General features: G+C 39.4%; 1 protein-coding gene across 10 annotated transcripts in view; it reads right to left on the bottom strand.

Annotated features, from left to right (window-relative positions):
* Nucleotides 1-24,173, bottom strand: part of LOC132154523 (supervillin-like) — a 52,469-nt gene extending 28,296 nt beyond the window's left edge. For 5 of the 10 annotated variants that reach the window (XR_009437165.1, XR_009437166.1, XM_059563101.1 and 2 more), the window contains exons 1-8: nucleotides 15,664-15,854; nucleotides 13,340-13,403; nucleotides 8,249-8,328; nucleotides 8,089-8,146; nucleotides 7,600-7,763; nucleotides 4,655-5,378; nucleotides 2,969-3,052; nucleotides 183-2,381 (exon numbers count right to left, since the gene is read on the bottom strand). Coding sequence is in view for 8 of the 10 variants with exons in the window: in XM_059563101.1 (XP_059419084.1) it covers nucleotides 183-2,381; nucleotides 2,969-3,052; nucleotides 4,655-5,378; nucleotides 7,600-7,763; nucleotides 8,089-8,146; nucleotides 8,249-8,328; nucleotides 13,340-13,403; nucleotides 15,664-15,721 (3,431 nt within the window). In the remaining 2 variants the exon portion in view is untranslated. Of the gene's footprint in view, nucleotides 1-182; nucleotides 2,382-2,968; nucleotides 3,053-4,654; nucleotides 5,379-7,599; nucleotides 7,764-8,088; nucleotides 8,147-8,248; nucleotides 8,329-13,339; nucleotides 13,404-15,663; nucleotides 15,855-23,813 lie in introns of those variants that run through there. The other 5 variants (XM_059563106.1, XM_059563102.1, XM_059563104.1 and 2 more) reach the window with 5 other exon arrangements.
* Nucleotides 24,174-26,481: the final 2,308 nt, after the last annotated feature.

Here is a 26,481-nt window from a genome sequence, read left to right as displayed (position 1 = left end):
GAATGGCAAAGTCTCAGCAATTAGATTAAACCTCTGATTAAACAGCAACAAAGACATGCTTGCTTATGATTAAAAAACAATTTTATATCCAAAAGTAGGGATTATTACTTAGAGGTTAGTGGGTTTAATCATAATCTTTGTTAAAACTTTAATTATCATGCTGGACATGCCAGTTCACATACAGCTCTGGCCTGCGTCCAGAAGCATTCTCCAAGTAGGAATGTCTCAGCTTTGCCACAGAGACTCTTGTGTCCAAGGTTCCCCTTTCACCATTGGCAACACTACTCTGCTCTCTAGTATGAAACCCCGTATCCATCACCATTGCAGACTCTCGACTGGCAGCACACTCCAGAATTCTCAATGCAGCAGACCGTTGAGTTACTCCAAAATCTGACATGGAACGGATTCGCACCTTTGGTCTCAGGTCACCTGCATCCTGACTCACTCGGTGTTGAGCTTGTGGGAGTGAGGAACCTTTCTGCAAGTACCCTCCAACATCCCCCACCTTATGGTGTGGAAAATGCTGCTCATTGGTTAGCTGTGTGGGAGCAGTGTCCATTTCCTCAGGTAGGTGTGTGTTTAACCTCTGCTTTCCTTTCTCATGTCTTTCAAATTTATCATCTGGCTGGCCCATTCGATGCACTTCTTCCACCTCCCATTCATCCAACTGGCCAATTTTACGTACCCTACGTCCCTCCCAATCATCTTCTGATTGGCTTATCCTTCTTCGTCTGACATGCCCTTCTTCACTCTCTGACAGATTGATCCGTCGTCTTCTACCACGTCCTTCTGACAATTCCTTTTGCAGCAAACTTTGGCCTTCTTGCTGTTCCTCTACCTTTTGACTGGTTTTCTTATCACCCTGTACCAGTGGTTCAACCGACTGTACAGTTTGGCTTTGTCTTCGAACAACTTCCCATTCTCTTTCCTTGAATCCGTCAACCTTGCTGACACCTCTTTGTTCCATCCACTCAAACTGGTTAGTGCTCCAATTATCTTGACATTCCTCTTTTTTAATTTCAGCCCCATGATTGTTTTCTTCTCTTTGTTCAATCTTCCTTATACCACGTACCACATCTTCACATGTCCAACTATTCTTTGTGCCATTATCTACCGGTCTTTCTTCAGATCGACTGGTTCTTCGGTCATCATGCTGTTCTTTGTCATTTATTAGACATATTACCTTTTTTCCTGTTATTGTTCCCTCCTCCATCTGAGCAATTCCTCTTCCATTAGGCCCTTCCCTTTCTTTCAACTGGTGCAACTTTCTTCCACTTTTCCCCTCTGTTTCCTCTGACTGGCTGATCCTTCTGATTCTCCAAATTTCCGAACCTTCATCAGTTTGTCCACGCATGGGTTCATCCACACTCTTTTGCCTGCGGCGGATCTCTGAGGGTAGCACAGCCTTTCTGCTCCTAAGTGACCCTTCTGAGGCTGGATCCTTTCTGGACGTTGATCGACCTTTTCTTTGAATGGTCTGAATGTGATCCGCACTAGCCCTCTGTCTAGTCTTTTCACCCTCTTTGTCAGCAGATGTTGAACCAGGTGCGGCCAAGTGTCCTTTGGGGTCCATCATCTCAAACTTACCAAGTGAAGGTCCAGGAACAGGGTGAGCTGCATGAGCATTTGAAGGTGTATAGGAAGGAGCTGAGTGAACAATTTGTCCATATGCTGGAGATAGTGCCTGGACTGAACCATACTGCAGAGGTTGGCTGTGACCATAATGGCCATGTGACGGACGTGTATGCAAGGTGTGTTCATGTTCATGTAGAGGTTTCTGAGTAAATGCATGTGCTTGAGCTCTTTGTAAAGTATCCCGATCCAAAGGTACTGGTTGAAGGATAGCCCGAAACTTGTGTCCATGTGGTGGGGCATCTCTTGGACCAGGTGATGGCTGCTGGAGACATTTGTAAGCTGGGTGTGGTTGTTGGGAAGGTCTGTGCATTTGTGATGGTTCTTGAACATCTTGACTATCTTGCCTTGGTAGAAATTGCTTGATTTTCATAAATCCAGGCTGTTGACTTATGGTGCTAGGGTGTATACCAGGACTCTGTTCATAGTTTGGGGGCTCTGCACTTTGGGCACGCTGATGATTAACAATTTCACTTGAAGTTATGTGATGCAAGGCAGGTGAATCCATACTGTGTGTGCGCTGAAATCGTGGCCGCTCCACACTATGCACCCTTTGTTGACGAGTCTCCACTCCCTGATGTGATTGTTGGACTGGGGGTTCGGAGCTTTGTGTTCGTGGTTGGTTTGCAGATTGAGGTCGTGGAGCTAAATATGGAGGGGCAACTGTTGGATTATGTCTGACAGAGGATGCATCTGGCCCTGAATCAGAACCTCTTCCCGAGATAGTCTCTTTCTCTCTTACCCGTATTCTTCATGAAGGGAGGAAAGAGAGGAACTCACATTCAAGAACATGACATACTATCATCCTGAGAGAAAGTGTCATCAAAATCATTATAGATGATGATAGATTAAACATTTTTGCCCCACAAATCAAGAACAAGGACCACCAATAGGGGAAAACGATAAACATTGTCAAGTTCTTCAACAGCTGGAAAGCAAAGTTCCTTTATTTACAAACCTTTGATAAATATAAAAACATTAACAAGCAATAGTAACCATTTACTAGTAACCTCTCAACCAGCAGTGGCTCCATGACACACAAATAAGCTCCACCTTTTATATGTTTTTGAGGTGAAAAAATGAAAAGGAATGAAGCCAAAGTTCATTGTTAGGTGCTGGTCTCTGGTGAGGGGGCAAAGGTCAGTGGAATTTAAAAAAAAAAGTGTATAGAGGAGGGGGATCAATGAGGGAACTGTTTGGAAATTATACAATGACTGCATATGGAGAATGTCAAGGGATGAAAATTTACAAATGTATATTTGTCATCATGGACTTGGAAAATGGAGTTAGCGGGTCATGTGGGGAAATTTAAAGGGTTACACTCCCACTCTTATACCTGGATGGCCAGTTGATTTGTGAGTATGTTTCACTGTCCAGGTCTCTCCTGAGGGACCACTCACTCTGAGAGAGAGCTGCCAAGCTAAAGAATACAGAGGCCCAGACCAGACCAGTTATCACAATAACATCATCATGACATTCAGCACTATAACAAAACACACCCATAGCTTTATTAATCCTCAATGAGCCTTTGTGATGTCACAAATACTGTAAAACATCTGTCAACTTTTCTTGACCGTTTCCTCTTTTTCTTGTATAGATATTTAGCTTCATATAAGATTCCTCAATTAGTCTGTCATCATTACTGCCTTAGTGGCCTTCATTTAAGTATGATGATTTCATCAGTATGGACTTCTTTCTCCTCAAGTGTTGTTTAGAGTTTCAAAGTTATGTAAAACTCCAGATAGAACACATGCACCTGTACTTGGATATAAAAGATATAAAGTCTTTAAATAAATATTCCATTGGTCTCACATAGTCACAATGACATACACAAACTGTTGTCGGGGACCTAGTAACATTGCCGGGTTCAATCCCGGGACGAGCGCTGTGTGAACAAAAGCCAGATCTAATGCCGTGCCGTAGTGATAATGCACGTTATTGCGCGATTCTTCAAGGAAGATCAACGTTCGCGAATAAAAAATATGTGCAAACTGTAATGAAGCAGAGATCAGTTAGTTCCTCACTTTCCGCGCTGACACCGAGATTGTTCACCAGCTTCAGTGAAAGTATAATGTGCCTTACGTTTTCGACTCGTACATTACATGTCACGTCCTGATGTCACGTGTCGTTACAGGATAATTCTGTGTGAACCTGCGCACATATACCGGGTAATCACTGGCAGTGTGAAAGTGCAAAATCACAGGAACAATTGCAGGAACACTTTACCCGTGTATTTGCTGGAATCGCAGTGTGAAAGGGGCTCTAGAGTCAACAAGTCTGACCCTCAGTCTTTCAAAAGTAAAGTATTGCCCTTCTCTACTGATCTAAAGATAAATTTTATGAATGCCAATTCCTGTCATACTAAATAATGTGTATTTCTCATCCACTACTTTGGGGAGAATAAGCTTTGAAAGTAGGTGACCATGCAGTATATTTCAACAGATCTTCAGAGTGAAATTCTTGATGTCCAGTGAACAGTTCTACATATTTCACCCACGCTCACCAGCTCTCTGGCATGACTGTGAACCGGACTAAACTCAAAAGCTGGTCTGTTCAATATTTATTACCTGGGCTATGTTCAAGATCTTCTGCATTATCTGAGTAAGTCAAAAAAAAACCTTGCCGAGGTCCACCACTTTATTGGAAGATAGATGATGGCCACTGTTAACCCTGTTGCTTTTACTTACTTTATAGAATGATTTTGAATTTTTTAAATTAAGAGCAGAGATCTAGATTTTTCTTAATGAAAATCTCTTTTCTTATGAGAATTTGTTATAAATCAGTCTTTGTAATAATGCATTCCTTTACTCATAACTCACGTACCAATTAACTATCCACGTTAACTTTGAGGCCTTCAATATGCTTGCATTCCTTTAAAATAAAGGTTAAAAAAAGAGCCAGTCCCGTTCTAACTTGTTGTTTTTAAAAAAAAGTACTTGAACACAGGAAGAAAATAACACAGTCAAAATCAGGGGCCTCTAACACATATTTTTAAGATCCAGAACTCAGTAAACATACTTACCCCTGTCTGTTGAGGATATTTTGAGCTTGTTGCTCAATGAACAGGTCTCCAGGAGAGATGCCATATCGTGTTGGGGGTAATGAAGCTCTGCGTGCTGTCCTAGGAGAACTTGCCACAGTGACAACAGCGACACCCCTCATTCGTTGGGCTGTTGTTGTTTCTATGGGAACTGGAGCTTCCTGTGGGTGTGGTTTCGGACTTGGGTCAGGTGCTCGTCTATAATTTTCCAAGTTCATTGCCCTCTCTCTCTCTCGCTCTAAATTAAAGCCTGATGGAGGAGGAGCAGGATTGGGGGTGGGGTCAGAAGGCATGAAGACCCGCCCTATCCCTGAACTGCTGTATTTAGACCTGCTACTGCTTCGGTCCCGCCCCTCACCCTGCTCTTGCATTGCCCTGCCTCTCATCCTGCTTTCACCACGTCCCCTGTCAGGAGGAGCCCCTTTGTCCGACAGGTCAGACTTTCTTCGTGCACGTGTGTAGCGTGGTGTGTAATCCAGATCCACCTCCTGGTCGAGGAGGATTCCATAACGTTCCGATAACTCTCGCCGACGTTCAGCTTTGTAACGCGCAATCCGCTCTGCTTTAGAGCTGAGGCTGGCTGCATCAGAGACTGCTGGGGTAGGGCCGACTGGTTCAGGATTGGTGGACAACTGTGGATCTGGATGTGAACGAGCTCTGGAATGCCGCTCTGGAGCTTCTATCTCATCACAGCTATAGCGCCGTACTGTAATGTAACAAATAGAGAGTGAGTAGGGATCAACAAAATTCTACAATTATTTGGCCACAAGATATGACCTAAGCTAGGGGTAACGGCGTTACGTAATTTAATTACAAAATTATTGTAACTGTAATTAGTTACAGTTACTACGAAAAAATGAGTAATTAAATTACAGTTACTTATGAAATTTTTAACAATTACAAAGGGGATTACATTTGAATATTTACACACATCCACATACAGATTTAACTGATTTCTTTCCCAAATTGCACTGACTATTCTGAGACATACCGCCCTAATCATTTCCGGGATGAGGACAAACAGTCTGGTTTGTAGAATCCAGTCATAAAAACTAAAATGCCTAACGCCGACGAATATGCCACATTTTGGATGACTAAATCAAAAGTAGGTCAGTACACTTGAATCAAAACATGACATCGACTAGTGTCTGTGAATATGGAGCCCCAAAAATGCAATATATGACTTGCACATTCTGCGTGTCTGTGGAAATCAGGCGCGGACTGGACACCGGGAGAACCAATTCCCGGTGTCATGGCAGCCGATTTTGCCCCACTATTTAATATCATTATTGTATAATTGCCTGCCGAATGTACTTAAGCGATCATTTGCGAATCCGCCATTTGATAATTAAATCTCTAATAAGTCATGAATTTTTAGTCATGACTCGCGCGCTCTCCGCCAAACGGTTTGGATCAGACTCCGAGTAATCAATGCGAGAGAGAGAGAGAGAGTGAGAGAGAGAGAGAGAGAGAGAGAGAGAGAGAGAGAGAGGACTGCTGGAGCAGAGAAGCAGAACTCCTGTTCAGGGTTTCAGGTCAGTTTCATCTGTAAAGATGCTTTTTTGTCTTTGTTTTTTTATTTATTTAATCAAGCAGCCAGTCATCACTCAAAATACTATATAAAGGACATCATTATTATCAGTTGTAATGTTACAGTAGGAATTTATCTGAAAGAAAATCCGACTTTTTTATAGGTTTAGGGGGAGCTACGACAGACAACAACACAACCCTTACGAAAATTTACATTTTAATATTTAACTATAAATCCACTTGGTTACTATTGTTTAAATGTGGTAACCAAAAATGTAAAATTATTTTACAAATGTATTTATTTAAAAATAAATACAAATCCATTTGCAAAAAAACAAAAACAAAACAAGGTTATTTTACTTTTATATAGGCTAATAGAAGCATGGTTAATTTTTGTAAGGGAAAAACATGACTCGTGTACAGTATTAGGATTTTTCTATAAAGATATTGTAGTATTGTAGAGTATTGTATTGTAAAGTATAGTTTTGTTCAATCTTGAGTATTAAAGTCACGAGAGAGATGGATAACAGGGCAAAATAAAGAGACTGAAGAGAAAAATGGAAGTGAAGGTGCAGTTCAGGAGACAACTTTTAATTATTTTGCATGTCCCCAAATTAAAGATTAAAACCTTTTTTTATGTCAGGTCCATACAAAAAAAAAGTTTTGTCCATGAATTTGTTTGTATGAGTTTGAATTTTTCAGAATTTTTTTCCCAGTCCGCCCCTCCTGTAAATTAATGGCAAAGACATGGTTTCATTTTCTACACATAGGCCTACATTTTACATTTACATTTATTCATTTAGCTGACGCTTTTATCCAAAGCGACCTTCAATTGCTATATATGTCAGAGGTTGCACGCCTCTGGAGCAACTAGGGGTTAAGAGTCTTGCTCAGGGACACATTGGTGTCTCACAGTGGATTCAAACCCAGGTCACTCACACAAAGTGCAACCAAAACCCTACTGAACCTCGCAGTGTTTTCAACCTCTGCCATCTCAATATAGGAGTACACGAGCACATAAACATCATTTCTAGAACTGCTCTGTCACTTCATGTGCATTTTACTTATTTTGAGAAAACTATCATCATATACAAAGAGACAGCAGTTTAAAAAAACACCAATGTTTCAGGAGTTTATTACACAGAACATGTCACATGCTTATTAGATAACTGTATTGAAGTTGATGCATATGCTTTCATTTATTATTCTTTAATTTACACCAATTTAGAAAAGTAATCAAAAAGTACTCAAAAGTAATTAGTTACATTACTTTAATAAAGTAATTGAAAAAGTTACACTACTATTACATTTTAAACAGGGTAACTTGTAATCTGTAACCTATTACATTTCCAAAGTAACCTTCCCAACACTGTATATCGTCTGCTGTGGTGACCTACCCACAATTCCTGGATCCCTGGTATCTGAAGCACGTGTATAGCATGGTGTGTCCTCCTCCAGAAGTCGGTTGGTCACCAGGCCAGCTGTTTGTTGCATGCTTGTAGTAAGAGCAGGTGGAACATCAGCCTCAATCACCTCTAACCTTTGTGCGAGTCTCTCTTTCCTGTATAAGAAGTCATTATAGCCAGTGTTGGGGGTAGCGCAACATTGTGGAAGACAGAGAGCCTAATCCTGACAGTGCTTTTCATGAAGAAATCATGTAACATAAGTTACTTATAAATGTAGAATTGTATTTTCAAATTTAAAATTTCTCAACACTACTACCCGCTTACATTGCATTCAAAGTACTACACATTTTAACGGTTTATGCATTCCATGGGAATCAAACCCATGACCTTTGCACTGCTAGTGCAAAGTTCAACTGTTTAAGCTTTAGGAATGCCTTATTAATTTTAATGCATAGAAAACATGTGCTAGTCCAAATGTACCTGTTCATTTCTGGATTACTTCTAATAGAGGTTTCAAATTGCTTCCTTAGCTCTGAAACTAAAAGACAAGTGTTTTAGTAAATATTCAGCTACTGTACTTTAAGCCAAAAATCCCTATCGTTCAACTTTTCAAGCACATTGTTATCTTAGCATTTCTCACCTTTGGGCAGTACAGCAAGGATGTTAGCATCAATTTCTGCTGTACTCTTAACCAGTGAGGTCCTGTCATCCACACCAAAGCTGTAAGAATACAGAGTGCATGATTCAAAACAACAGTGCTTTAGTAAATGTGTTCATTTCAGTAGATAATGTTAATTTTTTTTTCCGTCTTTCTCGCAGTTATTTAAAGGAGACTGGAATTACAGTAAGTGTAACCCTAACCCCAAAATACGATTGGTTAATGTTAGGAATGTTGTTCTAGGATCAACAAGGCATGGACCCAGGAACATGTCCTACTTGGCGCATCACAGTATATGCACTGCCTGCTTGTCTATGACTCCAACCTGACTCAATATATTGACTTTTCCAACACCTAATATCTGCACACCTTATAAAAATTTAATTTGGCACAGAGTGCCTCCAAAATTTTACACTGGCAGGTCAAGAGCAACCTTACCAATGTGTTCCCGTGTGACATTGCTGAATTAGCTTTGAGGATCTTGAAAGTTTACTTGAATCTGACCAGAGGAATAGACTAGCTGCTAAGGTATTTATACATCTAGAGTTCCCCTTCACCCTGGTACCAGTCCTGCCAGCCCAAACAGCTCACTCCAATTACTCCTGTTTACAGCACACCATTTGCTACACATGCTGGTACGCACAACGATTTCAGAACCAGGGCAGCAGAACTCTAACAAGAGCTTAAACTAATTTAGGGTGCATTCGCAGAAACTTTTAAAACACACACCCAATATGGAAACAATGCAAGGATGAATAATTGCCTCTGTACAACTGCAGTATTGAACATTAATGCATACAAAAGTGTAATGGCCATTACATCATTGTTGTGGATTCAATTTTCAAATCAACTATAATATTAGTAAAGAGTCCAGGTCAATTATTCTACAGTACTGTATATACTTTCTTGCACCACTGATTAATTTAGAAACAAGCAGTGACTAACCAGCTTAAACGTGTCCAGAAAGAATGTGGTGAAATTAAATGCTACTTTAATGTGGTCAACAAATCTCACACTACATCATCACCATTCTATAAAACCCTTGTAACATGTAGCAACCAATCAGAATCAAGAAATTAGCTTAATTTAATTTTAAATTAAAATTGAACAAAATTCCCCCTCCTTGAACTGCCACCTTAACGTGGTGGAGGGGTTTGAGTACCCGAATGACCCTAGGAGCTATGTTGTCCGGGGCTATATGCCCCTGGTAGGGTCTCCCAAGGCAAACAGGTCCTAGGCGACGGGTCAGACTAAGAGCGGTTCAGAACCCCCTTATGAGAAGACTAAATCTAAGGACCGTGACGTCGCCCGGTATGGCGCAGCCGGGGCCCCACCCTGGAGCCAGGCCCGGGGTTGGGGCTCGTATGCGAGCGCCTGGTGGCCGGGCCTCTCCCCACGGGGTCCGGCCGGGCTCAGCCCGAAGGAGCGACGTGGGGCCGCCTTCCCGTGGGCTCACCACCTACAGGAGGGACTGTAAGGGGCCGGTGCTTAGACAATCGGGCGGCAGTCGAAGGCGGGGGCCTCGACAGCCCGATCCCTGGACACGGAAACTAGCTCTAGGGACGTGGAACGTCACCTCACTGGTGGGGAAGGAGCCCGAGATTGTGCGTGAGGTTGAGAGGTTCCGACTAGCGATAGTCGGGCTCACCTCTATGCACAGCTTGGGCTTTGGAACCACACTCCTCGAGAGAGGATGGACTCTTCACCACTCTGGAGTTGCCCATGGTGAGAGGCGGCGGGCTGGTGTGGGTTTGCTTATAGCCCCCCAGCTCAGCTGCCATGTGTTGGAGTTTACCCCGGTGAACGAGAGGGTCGCTTCCCTGCGCCTTCGGGTCGGGGATAGGTCTCTCACTGTCGTTTGTGCCTACGGGCCGAATGGCAGTGCAGAGTACCCGGCCTTCTTGGAGTCTCTGGGAGGGGTGCTGGAAAGTGCTCAGACTGGGGACTCCGTCGTTTTACTGGGGGGACTTCAACGCCCACGTGGGCAACGACAGTGATACCTGGAGGGGCGTGATTGGGAGGAACGGCCCCCCTGATCTGAACCCGAGCGGTGTTCAGTTATTGGACTTCTGTGCTAGTTACAGCTTGTCCATAACGAACACCATGTTCAAGCATAAGGGTGTCCATCAGTACACGGGGCACCAGGACACCCTAGGCCATAGGTCGATGATCGACTTTGTGGTCGTTTCATCCGACCTCCGGCCGTATGTCTTGGACACTCGGGTGAAGAGAGGGGCGGAGCTGTCAACCGATCACCACCTGGTGGTGAGTTGGATCCGATGGCGGGGGAGGAAGCTGGACAGACTCGGCAGACCCAAACGTACTGTGAGGGTCTGCTGGGAACGTTTGGCCGAGTCTCCTGTCAGAGAGATCTTCAACTCCCACCTCCGGCAGAGCTTCGACCGGATCCCGAGGGAGGCTGGAGATATTGAGTCCGAGTGGACCATGTTCTCCACCTCCATTGTCGAAGCGGCCGCTCGGAGCTGTGGCCGTAAGGTTTCCGGTGCCTGTCGAGGTGGCAATCCCCGAACCCGGTGGTGGACACCGGAAGTAAGGGATGCCGTCAAGCTGAAGAAGGAGTCCTATCGGGCCTGGTTGGCTTGTGGGACTCCTGAGGCAGCTGACAGGTACCGTCAGGCCAGGCGGACTACAGCCCGGGTGGTTGTGGAGGCAAAAACTCGGGCCTGGGAGGAGTTCGGTGAGGCCATGGAGAAGGACTATCGGTCAGCCTCGAAGAGATTCTGGCAAACCGTCCGGCGCCTCAGGAGAGGGAAGCAGTGCCCTACCAACGCTGTTTACAGTAAAGGTGGGGAGCTGTTGACCTCAACTGGGGATGTCGTTGGACGGTGGAAGGAATACTTCGAGGGTCTCCTCAATCCCGCTGTCACATCTTCTATTGAGGAAGCAGAGGCTGAGGGCTCAGATGTGGACTCGTCCATCACCCAAGCTGAAGTCACCGAGGTAGTCAAGAAACTCCTCGGTGGCAAGGCACCGGGGGTGGATGAGATCCGCCCTGAGTACCTCAAGTCTCTGGATGTTGTGGGGCTGTCTTGGCTGACACGCCTCTGCAGCATCGCGTGGCAGTCGGGGACGGTGCCTCTGGGATGGCAGACCGGGGTGGTGGTCCCTCTTTTTAAGAAGGGGGACCGGAGGGTGTGTTCCAACTACAGGGGGATCACACTTCTCAGCCTCCCTGGGAAAGTCTATGCCAGGGTACTGGAGAGGAGAATCCGGCCGATAGTAGAACCTCGGATTCAGGAGGAACAGTGTGGTTTTCGTCCAGGCCGTGGAACACTGGACCAGCTCTATACCCTCCACAGGGTGCTGGATGGTTCATGGGAGTTTGCCCAACCAGTCCACATGTGCTTTGTGGATTTGGAGAAGGCATTCGACTGTGTCCCTCGCGGCGGCCTGTGGAGGGTGCTCCGGGAGTATGGGGTCCGGGGCCCTTTGCTAAGGGCTATCCGGTCCCTGTACGACCGGAGCAGGAGCTTGGTTCGTATTGCCAGCAGTAAGTCAGACTTGTTCCCGGTGCGTGTTGGACTCCGGCAGGGCTGCCCTTTGTCGCCGGTTCTGTTCATGATTTTTATGGACAGAATTTCTAGGCGCAGCCAGGGGCCGGAGGGGGTCAGGTTTGGTGACAACACGATTTCGTCTCTGCTCTTTGCGGATGATGTTGTCGTGTTGGCCTCATCAAGCCAGGACCTTCAGCATGCACTGGGACGGTTTGCAGCCGAGTGTGAAGCGGCTGGGATGAGAATCAGCACCTCTAAATCCGAGGCCATGGTCCTCAGTCGGAAAAGGGTGGCTTGCCCACTTCAGGTTGGTGGAGAGTTCCTGCCTCAAGTGGAGGAGTTTAAGTATCTTGGGGTCTTGTTCACGAGTGAGGGAAGGATGGAACGGGAGATTGACAGACGGATCGGTGCAGCTTCTGCAGTAATGCGGTCGATGTACTGGTCTGTCGTGGTGAAGAAAGAGCTGAGCCGCAAGGCGAAGCTCTCGATTTACCGGTCAATCTACGTTCCTACTCTCACCTATGGTCATGAGCTTTGGGTCATGACCGAAAGGACAAGATCCCGGATACAGGCGGCCGAAATGAGCTTTCTCCGCAGGGTGGCTGGGCGATCCCTTAGAGATAGGGTGAGAAGCTCAGTCACCCGGGAGGAGCTCAGAGTAGAGCCGCTGCTCCTCCACATCGAGAGGGGTCAGCTGAGGTGGCTCGGGCATCTGTTCCGGATGCCTCCTGGACGCCTTCCCGGGAAGGTGTTCCGGGCGCGTCCCACTGGGAGGAGACCCTGGGGAAGACCTAGGACACGCTGGAGAGACTATGTCTCCCGGCTGGCCTGGGAACGCCTCGGTGTCCCCCCAGAAGAGCTGGAGGAAGTGTCTAGGGAGAGGGAAGTCTGGGGTTCTCTGCTTAGACTGCTGCCCCCGCGACCCGGCCCCGGATAAGCGGAAGATGGATGGATGGATGGATGAACAAAATTATATATTTTACTAATAAGTGACTTTTTTCACTAATAAGTGACTAAAACCTTTTTTTTCTATATTGTGTACACTAGGATGACTGAAGTTTTGATTTATTTTGAACACAAAGATGTCAAGAGCAAATTCTTCTCTTTCAACAGTTTAACCAATGGAAAAAACAAAAGATAACACACATACACCCACACATACACACTCTGGGTCTGTGATGATAAAAGCAGACTATGCCTCCCCTTCTCCTACATCAATGTCTTTATCATTGGCCAAGACTCTGCACAATATATTGATTCTTAAATCACAGTTACTGACCAAAGTATCCAAAATATCTATCCTTTCATTTAGCTCAAAATGTGCATGACAACACACAATCAATGTCCTAAAGTCCATAGTGCCACACAGTTTTCAAAAAAAAAAAAAATAATTTTCAATAGCATCTTATTACCTGCATTTAGTGCAAAGTATTAAAGAAGATAAAGAGATTATTTCCGTATTTAATTAAACTAATGGGATCAGCTTTAAAACAAAAAGAAGAAAGGTTGGGTCAAAACAAAACAAGTCTTTAAAATTGTGAGATGACTGGATTCTGACCTTATTGCTCTTTTCTGCAGTAGTGCAGGGCTGTAGATCTTAGCAGAAGCTTCATCAACAAAGCCTGTGAAAAGAAACAAGACAAACTCTTAAAAATGAGCATTTGTTTTTAAAACTCAATAAGGAAATAGCTGTCTGAAATTCTGTTATGCATTGCCCAAATCTATCCGAAAGACAAAAAATAAAATGGACCATAAAGGCCTGTTCCCATTAAGAACTATAATGATACTTATAAAGTTTTAATGATAATTTGAATGGTCTGATTATATAATGTAAATTCACACAATTACAACTACATGATAACGAAACAATATTGCAACCAGTTTCATAACAATTAAAAAAACATTGCCAATCAGAATCCACCCAAGTTTAAAGATCTTGAGCATTTAAAGTAGCAGACTATAAAACTGCAGCGCATACTTATAATAGACATATCATTATCATCACTAATGTTATAATAACAGATTTTGTTCTTGGTGTGAATGGGCTGAAGGGTTCTGAAGGGTTTTTCCAGTTCAACTTGAATACTTTTGTGTACTTAAATGTAATTTAATATTGCTTACAGTGATGTTAAGCAACCCAAGTTCAGGAAAGATAAACTTATTTTAGACAAAAATTGAAATGGAACATTTCTACAGAAATATGCAACCTGTTGCCAACAACCACAAAAATTTCTTGACTTCATGTATTGGCCATTTAAACCCATAATGTTTTCTAACCCTGTTGTACGGACAAGTTCGAGTTACTGTGTTTAACATCCTCCAGCATGGGTTGGCTGATAAATTTACCCCCTCCAAACAGAGCACCTGGGCTGAGGAGTGATCACTGTAAGAATGAGTGAAGAAGAAAAGTTTCCATCCCAGAGTTGTCTGAGAATCAAGATGCGGACTGCCAAAAAATGAGCGGAGGGGAGACGAGAAGAACAAGGCATAGTATAAAAATTCTAGTCGGGGAGATCAGGGTAAAAAACAAACCCTGCTCAAAGGTCCATGCTCCTTAAAACACACGTAGTTCACAGCACAGAAAAACAGAACATCCAGTAAACCACTTTTACGCAATATCTGTATGAAAGATTTAATGATCTGAAGTGTAGACAGCAAACCACGTCCTGCCATTAGCCCATTTTGACACAGTGTTGACATACAGTCTGGGGTCATTTCATGATGAACCATACAATCAGAGTGACAGCTGCAGGCACAGAGATTCGACTTCAAATCCATTGCAATTGTGAAACTTTGGTAGCCTAGATAAGGCTTAGGGGTCACAAAATTAAGCACAAACACACAGAAATCATCTTAGACTGAGACATTTAAAGTTATTACTGCTATCAAAAATAGTAGAGTAAAATATTATTACAACTTAAAATGACCATTTTCTATTTTAATATATTTTAAAATGTATTTTTGTTTTTGTGATGCAATGCTGAATTTTCAGCAACATTACTCCAGTCTTGAGTGTCAGTCATGATCCTTCAGAAATCATTCTAATATACCGATTTGCAGATCGAGAAACATGCTGACTTAATATTTTATTTTATGATATATTTTGTGCAGAATTCAATGATTAATAGAAAGAACAATAGAACAGCATTTACTTAAAATATAACTTTTTTATGCAACATTGGTTAATAATTATTAATTTAACCTTTTTCTTATTTTATTTATCTTAACCTAAACTTTTGAATGGCAGTGTACAATATAGCTGCAAATTAAATTAATTTGACAATATTTACTTAAAATTAAAAAAGAATGAAATGTTCACACAGAAGACTTAAGCTAATAACCTGAAAAAGACTATGCTTTATGATTAATTGTCTGATATACACGTTAAAGTATGGTTGATTTTGGTTGCATATGGATGTATGCAATTACATGTTTATTCATTTATGTTGTTTAATTGTGCTTGTCACTACTATCCCTTTTACACATTATTTACTCAAGTTCCACAAAAAAATGCACACTTTGCATCTGCTAATCTCATCTGACAAAGAGACACTGACATTGTCTTTTAGATTTTCTAAACACCACTTCGATCCATTTGGCAACAGTGATCAGCTGATTCAGACAATCTCACTGTGGTCAAATCAGTCTGGCAGGACTATCATTAATCACAAGAATTCAGACAACTTCTGATCAATGATCAATCTTCATTCTCAAGAGAACAAAAGTAGAGAAAGAGTAATATATTTCTATTTCATACAGATATTAAAAAAAATGTCGGGATCACATAATATTAAAACGATTTAACCAAATCCATTCATAAATCTAACAACTTCACACAATTTTACTCAAATTCCCATAAATCAACAAGAGTTCAACACTTACCTTGACTGCACTGTGTGATGTGGTTGAGATAGTTAGTAATCCACGGGTTATGAAACATGTTGGAATGAAAAGGAAAGAAAACGGAGGAAAAAGAGGAAAAGAACAGACAGCCCTGATCACAGGCTCAGAAAGAAGAATAAAAGAGCAGGAGAGAGAGAGGGATCGCCACGGACTGACTCGATGTGATGGAAATGCACAGAGGCAAAACTGGAGGGCTAAAGCAAACACATGGGAGGATGCAAGAGAGAGAGAGAGAGAGAGAGAGAGAGAGAGGTGCTAAAGCAGCTCACAGGCAGTAATCTGATTACAGGCAGAAATTAGCCTGGATGATAAAATTGGATTGTGGGAGCACGGTGGATTCCTGTACTTATGGCACAAGCGCTGCTACATTTACACACACGCGTCAGCAATCCAGGACATGAGTCTCAAATACTTGGTGATGCAAAGATGATTTGCTAATTAAAAGTCTTTTATTAGGTCTGACCTGCCTTTAACAGTGGTAGAGCATTGAATAAGCAACAATGTAGTTAATGTTGCATAATGTTAATGGTGTTAACATTAAAAATTAATCGAGCAAACTGACTGGTAATTTTAAATGCAAAACCATTTTAAATTTTTTTGAAAATTGTTGCTTAGTTTTAAGTCGCTATGTTTCATAACATTTCTGCCAGTGTTGCAGAAACAGTAAAACAAATACTTTAACTGAAAAAATATTAAATAAAATAAAAATATTAGATGAAATAACACAGAAAAATTGGCTTGAAACGTTGCCCATGCAAAAACAAAACAAATAAACTACTGTATAGTACACAGAAAAATAAAAAATGACAAAAACAACTCAATTACAAAAAAAATACATAAAAATAAGTCAATTTAAACCATTAATAAAAATGATAAGTCTATAATATATAACATATAAAATACAGTAATAACAATATAGCATTGATTCCTGCTGTATCCAGCTGCATCTGGATCATGTGAAACCTTTGTCTGCACTCACATGTACAAAGTTAACTTTTAAAGGGTCTTTATCAATCACATTGCCTCAAATTGCCAATTCTTACTGAAAATTGAAAGACCACCACACACTATGCTGCAGCAAATCACTGTTAGTATAACATCTCTTCAGACAGAGAGAATGAAAGACTAACCATACATAATGCAACAAGCCAGTTAACTGATACAAAACAGGCATATGCCAATACAGCCTAATAAAACACCACAACTAGGTGTGAAAGCATTATAACAAGTTGACAGTGTCACAGAAGGCATACTGAGAGAAAAGGTCCTGTGGGGTTCACTAAACAACACAGAAAACTCAGTCATGACATGAGAAGGGGCTAAAGGAAACTATTAGCATGTTTATAGCTAGCTTACTGAATAACAACACAGCCGCTTTTACTGGCACATCTGAAAGTAACGGTCACCTTGAATACTGTTAACAGTACAATGCACATTGTGCAAAACAGGACTGCACACGGTAAACATGCAGTTTAGAAAGTTATCTGGATGGAAAAGTAGCACTAATTAGAATACAATAGGTACAGTGTTATACCACTAAATCAACAAAAGAGTGTGTTTTCCATAATTAACCCAAGTACATACATTTATTATCCAAATTTTGAAAAAAATCTCTAACATATTTTTTAACTTGAGTTTTTAAGAAAAGCCCAGCCATGTTAGCACGTGCAAACACGTCCATCTTTCTGTCCGCTGTCTTACTGGATCACCCAAGCATTGCTGCCCTTAATAAGCTAACATGTGATGTGATTGGCTGAGATGCCTCAAGGGGGACTGGCTAACTTATGTTTATCTGGCTCTGTAACAAGAAGTAGAATTTACAATTTTGGCTATATGAAGTTTGCACAAAACTAAATAATGATCTAAGATATCCTCACTTGGCTGGATAATTTCAACACTATCAGCATCAATGATAGTGTATACCAATAGAGGTATTTATATTTTAAATGTGTTTCCATTGTAGTTTAGGTGCATGTTTTCTTATCGGATAAATGATTTATCGAGTCAGTTGAACACTTTCATTTTTTATGCCCATCTTGGCATTTCCATTCAGCATTTTTTTATGGGATATTCCAAAATGCACATAAAAATAGGTGGATGGAAACAGCTAATGTCACAAACTGTTCCCAGATCTGTCAAAGTCTGATATTAACTGTGAAAAGATTTTATTCAAAACCAAATGACTATATATGAACAATGCTATTTACTTTAGTTTTTTCGTAACTATAGTCTAAATCATTGTCTATTTTTATTTACCTAATGGAATTTTATGAGATATAACAAAGTTTGTTGAATAAAACACAGCGGCGACCTCCATGAGCTAAGAAAAGGGAAATTTAAGCAATGGTTTCAAAGTGCCTTTACACAAATATACTGTGACTAAAGCTGGAATTACAATTTAAAAATAAAATTAAGTTGTAAATAAAACAAGATTATTGGAGTGCATTTTACAAGAAAATACTATTTAAGCCATTTCTACTTCCATGTTTAATTCAATGTGTTATTTGCCATTTCCTAATTTGTAATTAATTGTGAAATTTACTAGCTATATATAGAGAGAGCTGTGTGATAAAATAATTAAATACATCAGGCACTCGAGATTTAACATTTATAAATCGCATGTTGTGAGCCATGTTGAGTAGTAGTATAATTTTATTTAATGCCATGTCAGCATCTAAAAAATATAAATACCTCTATTGGAGGTTATTTTCATGGCAAAAACTCAATTACAAAAATACAAATATCAATAAATACAATAAAAACCAAGCAATCAAACAAACACAGCAAGCAATATTACACAATATTTTTTTAATTAACATAAAATCTTACTAAATAAGTCCTTAAGTGAACTAACTTCATAAAAGAGCTTTCTACTTGCTTCAAAACCAGGACAGGAGCCACATTGAAGCTACTTATAAGAGCATTTTAAACATGTAGATATCTACTGTAGGTGTAGAAGACACAAATATGCTTTATTAAATAGAATTTAGGTTTGATTTCTTCTAGGAGAAGTCAATAATCACGCAATTTACCTTTAGCATTTCAGACTAATGTCATCAAAAGCAATAAAAAAGTTCCCATTTATGGAAATATAAGAGTTATCCCAGTGTAAAATGGTCCAATCATTCCTGAAATCTTAGCAAAACTCCCTTTGGTACATTTAACCTGCAGTCGCAGCACAGCCTGGAGGAGGAGTTCAGTCAGACTGCATTCTCTAGTCGTTCTGGTCTTCATCTTCTGCCTTTATTAGGGCACAGAGAGCTCACTGGCAGCATGAGGTTTGTTTGAATTACTGCTGAACTACAGACTGCGCTGTGAGAACAAGCAGTCGAACATACCTTACAGACAGAAGTCAGGTGTGGATCTCTAACCATCTCAAACACTACAGGCTAGGCTTCCCAGACAGACAACGTCCTGGACTGTAAATGGCTCTTTACTGGGACTTCTTTAAAATGTCTCATCATCACTCTGTGTCTCATCCAAAAACCAGACAACAGTCTTTGCACTTTTCTGATCACCATGGTGTATGTTTGAAATAAGACCACTTGTACGGTTTTTGCTGTATGGTTAATAAGATATCTGGAGAACCTACTATACCAAAATATGAAATATATTATCAGTGAACAATGCATTATGCAATACAGTATTCCAAAAAGCAATGTGCCTGTTTTGAACTTTACAGCAAATGAATCAGCAGTGACATCTTGCCTTATCTTACTGTACTGACAAAATATATTATATATATATATTTTTTTTTTTTTACAAAAAACTAGATTGAAACAAGACAAATAGTATTTTTCAAGATAAATGGAACCCATCCACGAAATAAATTGCACAATACATGTGCAAAAAAAGTGCAAAAAATCTTATGATAATCTCAAATTTAACAAAGCCTTAATATAATACATAACTGGACACCATTTACTGAGTTATTCATATACTACATTAATTATAGTAAAGGATAAGAAATGCATTTCACAGTTTTTTTTTTTTGTTTTTTTTTTTTACGATAACTGGATCCCATTCACTGATTTAATGATAATCATAGAATACATTAACTACAGTATAGAGTGATATAAATGAATGAAAAGTTAAAATATATTTATCTCAAATTAAAAGAAAATGCTAAATAAATAATTGTATATTTGGGAAATAAAAAAAATTACAAATCAAATATTAATCTCAAATTTAAAATAAAAAAAAAAAATCCATATTTAAAAGGCTATAAATGAATTAATCACACAATATCATAGTTGTGGTAATGGGTACGATATAAATCCAGTATTAATCTCAGGTTTAAAACAAATGCAAAAACAATTATAACTTATTTAAACAATTATAGCTGGACACCATTCACTGAAAATCATAAAATACATTAAAAGTACTAAAAAAAAGATAAGAAATAACTACATTTCAAAATAAAATAATAATCTCAAATTAAAAACAAATGCAAAAATAATCTTTTTTTTTTTTTTAAAACACATTATGTGTGAAAGATTAGGTGTGTATGCATAACTAAGCAGTACACAGTGGATACTTTGCAGTACACTAGTAATTCAGTCCAAACACATCCTGCTCTCTGAGGTCTACAGATTGTGAAGACAATCTCTGCTCTTATAAGGCTGAGAAAAGTTCGAATCAGTCACAGGCCTCATCTCTCCAAGAAAGTTGTTCTAGGCTCACTTATGGGAAACAGCTGACCTTTCGTCAACAACTCACTTTCTTAACAGTAAGTATTGCTAAAAACCCGCACAAGGCATTCATTTTGAACATCAGTTCATTTGAGCGGGTACATGAAACCTGTGCTCTTCACTCCTCTTCTGCATCACAAATTCTTGAATCTCTTGTAATCCAAAAATCACCACAGACAGGCACTCACTCACATGCACTTGTCAAACACAGCTGAAGTATAACAGGAAAGTGTCATCTGAAGTCCGTAAAGACAGATGGAGTTGGCCAAAGTTTTAATCTGTACTAAGGCGACATGTTGTGGCTGGCTAGCTTATGTTATAACTACACCATCTGCACACAGAAAGAATCTTTTACAACTGACTGCCATTCATAAATGGGTGTTTAATTCTGCCATTTGCTTCCAGGGCATTACAAGCCTATAGCCCTACAACATCTAACTCCATCCACTACACAAATTCAACTTCTATTCGGAGATATGTCAGGTTCTCATAAACCACAGCAGGGAAGGAACCTCAAAAGGACAAAGACAGACTGCTGTGAGCAGCAAACAACACCAGCGGGAAATTTATGGATGAATTATATTTCAACTCTTGAATCAAATAGTGATACACTGCAGAGCTAATGTGATAAGAAATCATCACACACACACACACGCAAAGACATTTTCTTTTTTACATATTTTAAAAATCAGGGTTATACCTTCTTTAAAAGAAACTGTAACAGACTGTTAACACCAAGTAGAAACAATAATTACAGTGTATATAGAAATACAAAAAGAAAACATAGAGGGTAAGTGTTGAAAGTATATCTGACTGTTTGTTTTGACGGAAAGGGGGGTGCGACTAATTCAGCAGCTGCAATATCAGAGTCTGGCTCCAGGCCTCACACTCACACACACACACACACACACACAATACAAATGGAGCCATAGACTGTATGTAGGCTCCTTCCAGCCTCATCACCACAGTGACTGTGCAGACCACTGATTACATACAGTTATTCAGAAGGTCCACATTTAGTCTGTTCATCAACACACATGCACTTCAGAGCACAACTACGTTCCCAGAATTGCAAACCATATTCAGAAACAGCTTTACCAAGACCACATAATGGCTTCCCTTCACAAAGTATGATCAGAACAAATGTGTGTGAATCATATGTAAAACTTTGTCCACTGTTGCAGCAGTTTTAGTCATTTTAGATAAAAGCATCTGCACGTGTAATGTAAAAAAATGTGAAGCCCGGTGGTCCTTTTGTTATTTATTTCTGAAGGATCATGTGTCACTAAAGACTGTCATTATAATGCTGAAAATTCAGCTTTGCATCACATTAATAAATTACATTTTAAAATATACAAACAGGTATTTTGAAAATGTCAAGATATTTCACAATATTGCAATTTTTACTGTATTTTTTATCAAATAAATGAAGACTTGGGGAGCAGAAGAGACTTTAAAAAGCATTTTAAAATCTTACAGACCCCAAACTTTTTAATGGTAGTGAATACTGCTTTTTTAACATTTCATTCATGCACATTGCCCAACACTGGCTCTAGACCAGTGCATGTTCTTTTTCACGAGGCAGGAGGTCATCTTCAGGGTACTGTTTCAGTCACTGAGGTTATGGAGTTCTAGCCAGTCTCATATTTAGTCTGTTGGACCAATCTTCATTTTTCATGGATATTAGCATCTGAATCACAGATCATGATGCACATATCTGACCCCAAAATATTGCAGAGCCTACAGTCCAAATATTCTGAGAAAGGCAATTTGTGCACTGCCTCACAGTATCATGCATAAGCAAAAATAACCAGTCATTAATATCTGACCTCAAAGACAATATAAGTAAATACTGCTTGTTAGTAATGATCTGAGTGAACAGCAGCAGGTGGTTTTATCAAAGCGGTTGCATGCTCCTCTAGACATCGCAAACATAAACCCACATGGGATGGCAGGCTTAGACATAACGGCATATGTTGGCACTGAACTCAGACACACTCCGGTTACAACTCTGCTGTTAGCAGCTGAATGTAGACTTCAGACGTAGCTTCAGATGACTTGAAGGCACAGCGAGTCCTAACCTTCACGTTTATGAGCAGCACAACAGGGCAGAGATCTCAATGCGTCATGTCAATGTAAAATGTCAGTGTCAAAAGATCCATTCAATTTTCCAACACTTTGGTTTCATTAACGAATGTAAATGTAAATCAAACAACAAAACTGTTAATTAGACTTTTACATGATGTGAAGAAAATCTGAATGTTTCCTTTCTATGCAAAAACAATGTTATAAGTGGGTGCCATGCAGTTGCTAGGGTGTAGGACATGACTAAGTGGTTGTTAGGTGGTTTCTTATTATAAAGTCTCTAATTCCTTGATATGGCTTAAAAATACCACTTAAAGAAACAGACTATAGTTTCTGACTGCTTTACAAGCATGAAATAATGTCATGTTGAGAGATCTAGAATACATTTTACAAACAAAGCAAAGCAAAGTTAATCAAGTGTGTTTAATGACTAATTTCTTGGTATAAATTGAAAATTAAAATAAAAATGATAGTTTATTTATATTATATTATAATTAAAAACAAAAATAAATGTATATAATATCTATCTATCTATCTCTCTCTCTCTATATATATATATATATATATATATATATACATATATATACACACACACACAAAAATAAAAGTAAATGTAAAACTAAAAGAATTTATTTATAAAGATATGTTATATTATATTATATTAATTTATATATAATGTATAAATAATCATATAATATATTCTAAATATATTTATTTACAAACACATAAATAAAATAAATAAATCAGTAAATAAAATGTGTAAATAAAACATACAAATAAACATTACTGACTTATTTCAGCTGATGCACCTGACATCCTTTTTATTCTACTCAAGCATATACTTGGGACTGTAGGATATCATAAACAACCAATGATGCATCTATGCTGTCTTCCAAATCCAACCAGATAAAGGCATCTTACTAGAGTCATGATGCCTCTCTATCTCTGTGGACTGTGGTTTCAAACCCAGCCATTATGCTTCAGTAAAAATCCCAGCTCCACTGTGACAAACTCCAATGCAAACTCAGACCACATTTCTTCTTAAAACAAACCAGACAAAGCAACAAAAAAATCAAAAGCAGGAAGTTACACCAGAATCTGCAGAACATTAAGCAGTCATATAAGATTGCCAAAATATACCTGTTGAGCTGTAAGAGGACGTAGACGACAATCACTGACACATGCTTCCCAACCTGTTCATTGTCCAGCAGGAGTGGATCAGGGTGGGTTGGAGTCACAGGGGGATTACGCTATCATGGGGCTTAATAAAGCCGGCTCAGCCCAAGGGCTTATTGCTACCGCCACACACAGACGTACACGGAGAAACAAAAAGAAGATGGAAATGTTACTTACTGGTAACTGCTTCCTAAGTTCATTGGTAGAGCCCAAATGCAACTAATTCCAAATGCAAATGTTTCCAAAGAGTATTTTGTACTAAGTGCAGGTCAGTTTGTGAATGATGAGAGGTGAAGAGACGGCAGATGTCCAACATACTAAACGAAAGGATGCTGATCCATATGAAGCAAAGATGTCAAGGAATAATGCTGTTGATGATAGACAGGATGGAGGAAAAAGGGGGAGGGAAAGGGGAAAAGAGGGAGAGGAGGGGAAAGGATATTTGGAAGGGAGGAAATAAAGGGGGGAAATAGGACACGGTGGACAATTAATGAAAACCACACAACAGAGGAGAAGATATCAGACAAGTCCAACAGCGTCTAAATCCAAAAAAAAAACAAAAAAAAAAACTATATTCCAAGGAAGAGAAGTTTTGCCGGTGACTGAAAGCTCACAGGTGGCAACTTTCTGAATTTCCTGTTCAGCTAACAACTCCAGAGTGACAGAATACTGAGAGTCATGCTAGAGCACATGCCCTCTCACACACACACACACACACGAGCAGAGGTAACCTCACCCAGTGGACCCCATGTATGGCCTGAGAACTGAGTCCTGCAGGGGAATCTGCCATAAATAGACTGGGGGGGGTTAAGAGACCCAGGGATTGAATCGGCTGTTAGATCAACAAACTCAGCAGTCAGTGTATAAATGGAATATTTTTCACATTTCTTGAAAGCTTATTTCAATTAAAAGTGGTTATTTTCAATCATCAATGTGCATCATACATCTATCATCTACACAAAAGTGCGGTATTTATTAAAATAGAGCTGTGCTAGATTTATTGTTAGTTTATTTTAATTAAAAGTAACTACTTTTTAATTAGAGTTCAAATCAATGTGCATCATTTCAAAAATGATTTTTTTTAATGAGTTGTGCAGCATTAAATTTATTTTAATAAAATGTGGTTAAATAATGTTTTTAAAAAACAAGTTAATGTATAATTTTGTGTAAAAATCAATGTGAATCAGAAGTTTAAAAGAGCAAACAGTGTAGCATATTAAAATGGAATTGCGAGACATTTTTTACGTTTATTTCAATGAAAAGGTAAGTTAAAGAATTAACATTAAAAAATTATGTGCATCATAAGTTTCAATGGGCAAATAGTGTAGCATTTATTAAAATTGGATCATGCAACATTTGCTGTAAGTTAATTTCTCTTTAAATATGGTTAAACATTTTTGAAACTATTTAATTGCTGTTTGTGCAATTAAATAGTATTTAACTATTTTAAATAACCTGTTTGTGAACCTTATCATTATGCAACTTCATATAAGAACAGACACATACTTCAAATGAAGCTTCAAGCTCAGGTGAGATGAAACATCTTATTTTAAAATTACCAATATAACTGAACTAAACAGACATATTCAGACATATTCCACAGCATATCTGGTAATTAAATGTCAAAATAAATTACATAAAATATTAACAGACAATAAAGAGAATTATTATATTATACAGAATTATATTTATTAATTTTGTGGTGAAATGTATTTATTTTATTTTTTTATGCACCCACATACAGACAAACTTCAGCCTCTAAAGGGAGCACAGCAACCAAAACGGATAGAGTAACTAGTGACTATAACTAGTAAAAAGACATGAAAAAAAAAGTTCATAGGACAAAATGATTATGATGTGATGGCACAATTTCCCACCAAATCTATTAAGACAGGCAGCCATCTGCTGGACAAATCGTGCTATGACAATAATTCAATAAGTTACTTTCTTAATAACTTACTCATTTCTTGAGGTGAATACTGGGTTCTTTAAAAGTAAAGAAAAGTACAGACATAAATATATTGGTAAATATGAAATCTGTTTTCCCCCATTTAAAAAGATGACACCTGTGCATAGGCTATTTATGTATGCAAAGACCAAAATTTGATTTGCAAACCAAAATTATTATGTTTAAAAAGATATTTGGTAACTGACCATGACGCTGCTCTTTGTACTGTCAGTAGATGTTTAAAACAGTAATGCCTTAAACTGACACACAGTACTAGGAGCACCCGGGTCACTTATCCAATTGCCAACAGGCAGCTTCAATCATGGGGTCAGATGTAGTCCTCGTGAGCTTTATCCATGTCCACATATGCAGCATGGGACCAAGCAGTGGAAAGCTGATTATTGTCCCTATAGACAGAACTGCATTCATTCATGAGCTTTACCTTCAGCTGCTTGAACAGAAAGCACCAAAGCACACACGTGCACTGCTCAATTGATCACATGACCACACCGGACAAATGCATTTACTGAATATGTCCAAGCAATATGTCTGTTTTTCTAATGTGCTTAAAAGATTATAAATTAAGGGCATTTACAGACAGAAGTATAGGGGCGTCTTTGTTTGAATGTAAACAGCAACCGCATTTGTGTAAATCTATAATTTTAAGTATATATATATATATATATATATATATATATATATATATATTATTTGTGTTATTAATTTCAACACTTTTGTCTATTACATATTTGTCGTTAAATCATCTACTGGTCACCCTAATCTTTAGATATAATGGAAGTCTATATCTGTAATTTCATCCTCTAAATAGCTGAAGTAAACACTTGGCAAAGTACAAAAACTGTCAATGCAACTAGAACACTATTCACCAACACACAG

The sequence above is a fragment of the Carassius carassius genome, chromosome 12, assembly GCF_963082965.1.
Source record: "Carassius carassius chromosome 12, fCarCar2.1, whole genome shotgun sequence".
Lineage (NCBI taxonomy): Eukaryota > Metazoa > Chordata > Actinopteri > Cypriniformes > Cyprinidae > Carassius > Carassius carassius.
Note: the sequence above shows the minus strand (reverse complement) of the source record. Positions and strands in the feature narration are given on the sequence as shown.